The 6348-nt window shown below is 42.3% G+C and overlaps 1 protein-coding gene across 2 annotated transcripts in view; it reads left to right on the top strand.

Annotated features, from left to right (window-relative positions):
• sos2 (son of sevenless homolog 2 (Drosophila)) overlaps positions 1-6269 on the top strand; it is a 47914-nt gene extending 41645 nt beyond the window's left edge. The window contains exons 19-23 of one of the 2 annotated variants that reach the window (XM_028565286.1): positions 27-143; positions 1151-1415; positions 1868-1909; positions 2093-2196; positions 3188-6269. In XM_028565286.1, coding sequence (XP_028421087.1) covers positions 27-143; positions 1151-1415; positions 1868-1909; positions 2093-2196; positions 3188-3688 — 1029 coding nt within the window. In that variant the 3' untranslated portion in view covers positions 3689-6269. The remainder of the gene's footprint in view (positions 1-26; positions 144-1150; positions 1416-1867; positions 1910-2092; positions 2197-3187) is intronic. The other variant, XM_028565287.1, reaches the window with a different exon arrangement.
• Positions 6270-6348: the final 79 nt, after the last annotated feature.

Below are 6348 nucleotides of genomic sequence, written 5' to 3' on the forward strand. Positions count from 1 at the left end.
GAATTTGTTTTGTTTTTGTTGCACAGAAGTTCTTCGAGAACCTGAACCCAATGGGCAACAGGAGTGAGAAGGAGTTTAACGACTACCTGTTCAAAATGTCTCTGGATATTGAGCCACGGAACTGCAAGCAGGCGCCCCGATTTGTAAGTGTTGAGACCGCAGTGTTTCAGAAGTAGTGAAGTTCTTGTTGCAGCAATTTTAGTTTTTTTGTTAGAGTTCTGTGCCCAGTTTTAGTCCTAAATATACAATGACTGCAGATTGGAGAAGAACATTTTTCAGATCTTTGATCATGATTTAGAACCTATTTCTTTCTGTGGTATATTTGGCCATTTTGCTAGCAATGCTTTTCTATATTAGTTGAGTTTGTAGCAGCGGAAATGAGGAATGGGCCTGAACGCTGCACTAGGCAGCTTTACTTGGTGACTGCTCCAAGGTAACTTTTCAGACTTCAGTAAACTGTGATATAAAATGTAAAATGAACTTGGGTTTTCAGTAGTTTAAACAGTGAGTTTACATAAAAAAACACTTTTTTTCTCCCTTACTTCTTGTTATATAGCCATGTATTTTTTATTTTTTTCCTCAACCTGCCCTGAGATTTGTGCTGCGTGATGCTGGAATTTGGTTTTCAGGTGCTCAAAACATTGAAAACTTAAAACATTTAACGGCAACATCTCTTACCAGAGACAATGTCCCATTACTCTAAATTATCCACAGATCTCACTAAACTCAGTTTTCATAGGGATTGTTTCTTTGGTAATAAATAAGATGAATATTAGCATTAAATATTTAGAAAATGGATAATATTAAATGCCAAGTTTCAACTCTCTTCTTGCGGACAGAGGTGTAGATAAACCCAAAAGTAGGCAGGTAGGGTGACTACTGGATCCTTCTATAATGAAGCCTGAACAAATAAGATCGGACAAACTGGTCGATTTCTTTTCTGAAATCGTACCTTCTGCAGTGCTAGCAATTTACCTCCAAAAGCCTTTTTAACTCATATTTTTTTAGATTAAACATTTGACTTTGAGGTAAAGAGACATTTAATTGCCATAAGTTTCAGCGAGCACTAGGTTCTTTCTCAGAGAAAGAGAGAACGGGTTGTATTGCTCATCAAATTCTCACTGTCGAACTTCTGTTTCTTCTCCTGTAGCCCAGGAAGACCATGTACAATCTGAAATCCCCGGGGATTCGGCCTGTGCGAACGTCTACCTCTGGCACCCTGAAGGGCCACCCCGTCCCCCTGGAGAGGGAGCCCCCACATAAGATCACCTTCCGGAGTATCGCCGAGACCGAGCCGGAGCCCCCGGCGTCGGCCTCGGTGCCCACCTCCCCAAACACGCCGACCCCTCCGCAGTCAGCTTCCTCCGACCTCAGCTCAGTCTTCATGGACCACGACTTCAGCAGCTCCTATGGCGGTGAGTTCAGCTGATGCTTGAATCCTGCAGAAATCCCCCTTTTTTTCTTCTTCTTCTTGAATATCAGGGAATATTTTTGCATGTGTATTCAAGACAGGGAAAGTTCCTCAACATTTCTAAGGAAGTCCGTAATTACCTTAACTAGTTTTTTGTTTGCAGTGTTTTACAGATCGATGGCATCACATGACTTTAAGCTGTAGTGGGCGGCACATTAGCGGAGTAGTTTGTATTTAATTTCACTTAACGCTATTTTTATAGCATCATATTGGCATAATGTTTTTCTAACAACACTGACAAAAGACGGATCCAGTCAAGAGATTGAGATCTGTATTGAAGTAGAGAAGTTGGTTTTGTGGTTCTGCTTTTGTTAGGAACACGAATGCAAACGGTAAGAGCATGCAGTGCACCTTTCTTGTGAAATCAATCATCTTCTCCCTATTTAAATTTTACAGGTAGCAACTCCATATTTGCTCCTGTTCTTCTGCCGCCTTCAAGTGAGTGTGGGCTTTTCTGTTTTCAAAGAAGTAGTTTTTACCTGATTGCTTTCTGCCGGACTGTCCGATGAATCATTCTTATACTCTTAAACTCCCTTTGTGATCTGTGTTCTGTGATAGTGAGCAAAGGCCTTTTATCTATACTGCTTTTTTAACTCCAGGAGTGTCTGTCCTTTTTCTCAGAGTTCCAGTCTGTGTCTTGCGGCAGCCTCCACCAGCTCGGGGAGGAGCTGCAGAAGCCGCCTCCTCTGCCGCCACGAAGGAAAGACGCAATGTCTGAAGCCAAAGTAAGAGCAGGGCATCATTTCCTGTCAATTATGCCCATAATTAAAACACCTTAACTCAATTTGATAGGGTTGAGCATATAGTGGTAAGTGTAAATAACAATACTATGCTTTGAGGTGACAACTTGGAGAAATTGTTTATATTTTAGCAGCATTTTATGGCATATATCACTAACTGACCCAAACAGGACACCATGATTAAAATATTATTTTATAGTATTAAATAAGTATACCTATTAAATAAGTACACCTGTGCTTACAAATTACTATGAAGGACTACATATTTAACTCAAGTATGACATCTGAGACATCGCTCCTACAGTGAAACATGGATGGATGATGAATGATGGTAGGAATGCATCCACACAGACAGTGGTTCCCTGCTTTTTTTGACTTGTGACCCTTTAAAACGTAACCATGTTTCCTTGTGACTCCTTCATTGGTTCCTGCCAGTTGTGACCAGTTCTACTGATTATTTTTTTTTTCCTTGTTCAAGCAGAATATGTTTATACCAGGGCTGTCAATCGATCAAAATTATTAATCGCATAAGTGTCCTAGTTAACTCGCGATTAATCACACTTTTTTACAAATCTGTTCTAAATGTACTTTAAAAAGGATATTTCTAGTTGTTAATGCTCAAGATGTATTTGTTTACATCAACAGTAAATGCAAATAACTTTAGTCTTGTGCCTCAGCCTCATTCCCCCCTCTTTAATTGGTAAAGGTATTTGGTAATTGACAAAAAAAAAGCTTAACTTAAAGCGAGTGTAAAAAAGCAAGCATAACTTTGTGGGGCATCATTTTTTCTCATCATTTTCTTTCTTCTCATAATCCTCTCGTTACCCCTCAAATTTATGTTACGACCCCTCGTGGGGTTCCAAACCCCCAGGATGGAAACCACTGCCACACACTAAATTCTAACCTGCACTGTGCATGTTTAGTAATACATCTTGTTTTGACTAAATTCTGATCTCAATGTGTCTCTGTGTCTCAGCTGAGCTCCGACAGCCCCCCAGCCATCCCTCCCCGGCTGCCCCCTCCTCTGCCCAGGAACCAGCCTCGACCGCACGTCTACAACGGCCCCCCCATGGACGGCCCACTGCCCAGCCCTCCTCCTCCGCCACCCCGCGACCCTCTGCCCGACACGCCTCCCCCGGTGCCCCAGCGGCCCCCGGAGATCTTCATCAACTACCCACTCAACATGCAGCCTTCCCCCGTGGGCCGATACCACTGGGACTTTGGCAGCTCACCCAGCTCCCCCAACACCCCGCCCAGCACGCCTTCACCCCGCATCCCACGGCGGAGCTGCCCGCTCAGCGCCAGCCAGAACAGCCTCTACCCTCTTCCTATTCCCATCACTGCTCCACCTGTCCCCCCACGCCACAACTCTAGCCCACAACTCCCCAAACTCCCACCAAAGACATATAAAAGGGAGCTACTGCAGCCACCGCTACAAGGCCTCTCATTGGTGGAGAACACCGACAGCAGCCAGTGAGTCTGCATTTTTTTTAACACCTAGAGGTGATCTTGAAATGCAAACTTCAAACTGTATCCTGCAAACTACGACACAGTGGACTCAAAGCTACTGATCAGAAAGAATAACACTGCTCCACACGCTCTTAACTCCACCCACCCGCCCTCTGCATCAACCAATCACACCCCCGCTGTGCCTCTCAGGGGATCAGTAGCTCCGCCTTCATCATAAACCCTCTGTGCCAATGAGAAACCCTCACCGGTGTGCCAGCTAATAAACAACAAGGAGTCAAGTGTCTGTGTCTGTTTGTTATGCACGGAGTCTGCTCCTGATAAAAGTTCTCACCCCATCACACTCTTAACTTACACTTACCCCACGTCCCACTCCTCTGTCGGGGTGGGATGAATGTGGGGGGGCCTTTGGACTTTGTAGCCTCAAATGTCATGCTTTGTTTCTTTGGGCATTGACATCATCTGGAGTCCTGCTACAGCTCACAGATTTTTAAGACCTCTCTCCTAGACTTGTGTTTCAAACTAACTGATAAACAGTTGCCAAAGTCTTATAGAATGCAGGGGGATAAGGGATTTTTTTTTTTTTAAAACAAATGTGACCTTAAAAGAAACGGATTAAGGAGGCGACACTGAAACCCCCACCTTGTATCTCAACTGTACACTGTGACTGTATAGACGTGAGTCAAACTGTCTGACTGTTTTTTTATTTGAAGACAAGCCTCTCCACAGCCACAAAACGTTGCCTTTAAAAATCCATCAGCGGTGACCTCTGACCCCCCGGCTCCAGTCCTCTCGACCCAGATGGGGCAACGAGAGCCGAGAACACTCCATTTGCACATCGAGTTTTGGCAAGGTCAGTCGATTTCGATCCGATATTAAAAATATTTCTCTGCACTGGCAGAGGGAGGTCTGCTACGATCTCAAACGGCACCGATCCAGGACAAAGACGAGGAGAGAAAAGAGAGCGACACGCTTTTTCTCTCTCCAACTCTCCTAAAGCTGATGTCTTAACCGATCCCCTTATAGACATGCGCTGCTGTCTTGACACTGTGCTCTTCTTCACAAGATCCAATGACCCAACTCTTCTTCGTTGGTATTAAAACTCAGCACTGGAAGCAGCAACTTCCTACCAGAGCTGGGTCAGCTCCCTGCAGTGGTGGCTCAAAATACCTAAAACCCCATGAAAAAGAGGAACTTTTTAAACTCAACTTCTTCTTTCTGTCTCTTTTTCTGCTTGAAAACATTTTGTTTCACTTTGGAAAGACTGAAATAATCCATACATCATGCTCAGATGTGCCTTTTATTTTGTTTTCTACTTTACAGAAATAAGCGAATGGTGTCTCAAATGCTAAAAAATAAAGTTGCCTATGTAATGTTTAGAACAAAGCTATACACTATGAAATTGTACATGTTTGTGGATACTGTGTATATATAACATGTATACACTAACTAAATAATTTGTATAAAGTGACAATTTTTTTTCCCCGTTGTATTGTACCCTCATCCGCATCTGTTCAGTCAAATATTGCCCAATAATCCAATGCTGCTACAGTCGGATAAAAAAAACAAAAAAAACAAAAACAAAACCAGAAAAAAACAGGTCACTGTCACTAACTTACTTACAGACAATCTCCAGTTGAAACACTGGGAGTATTAACTGAGGAAAGCCATTTTTCTTCCCTCCCCCTTAGCTGTTTTAAAGCAATGAAGAAGAAAAAAAAAAAAAAAAATACAGTTCAATATGCCAAGCACTTACTTAGCCGTGTGCTTCACTTTGTACATCCTACTAATTGCCTATTCTCCTTTTCAAAGATTTTTAATGCTAACACTCATTAAACCGAGGTTGGAATTGTATTAAAGTTGCAGTTGAACATACACAAACTTATATTCAGTTGCAAGTATTTGAGCATAGTAAAGAATTGGACATTCTTTCTGAGAAACACACTTTGTGCACTTTAGGCTGTACTGTTGAAGAGCCCCAGTTGTTATAGGTCATGTTTGTAAATTCAGTGGCCCCATGCAACTGTTGAAACTCACTTTCTACATGGATCAGGGCAGATAAACAAAAGTCGACCACGTCCCTTTTATCCCCATGATGTGTTTAAAAGACACTAACACCTGAGGATGTCTGACCACCATGAGCTGAATTTCAGCATAATTTCAAAATATCACTCATGCCCCTTGTTCTTGCTGTGTTCTGTGCACATGATGATGGATGATTAAACTTCTGATCAAACTAGAGCTAAAATGGGAGTTCTGGAGGATGACCGCTGAAGTCAAATCCCTTCACGGTCTTCACCCAGTGACTTTAAAAAGAAGGTCTTCACTCGCCATTTCCCAGTTTTCCAAGTTTCCGTAGTGGTGGGGTTAATTTCGCCAAATTTGACTTTTTGTTTTCTATGTTTGTTTGTTTTTTGTTTTTAAACCCCAGCCAAGACAGAATAACAGATTGGTTTTTCTCCGGTGGCACTGTAACAGCTTGATCCAGCAGTCGGTTTATTTGATGGTATGTGGCCTTTTAACTGCTTTGTATTAATGGTCTTGATGAGATTAATAAATCACCCAGTCTTATTTTGTACTGAACTATTCAATTCTCTCATCGTTTTTTCTGCTACAGTAAATTTATCTTTCTGCATAAGCTGTTGGTAAAAAAAATAGGTTTGATATTTT

This window comes from Perca flavescens, chromosome 20, assembly GCF_004354835.1.
Source record: "Perca flavescens isolate YP-PL-M2 chromosome 20, PFLA_1.0, whole genome shotgun sequence".
Taxonomy (NCBI): Eukaryota; Metazoa; Chordata; class Actinopteri; order Perciformes; family Percidae; genus Perca; species Perca flavescens.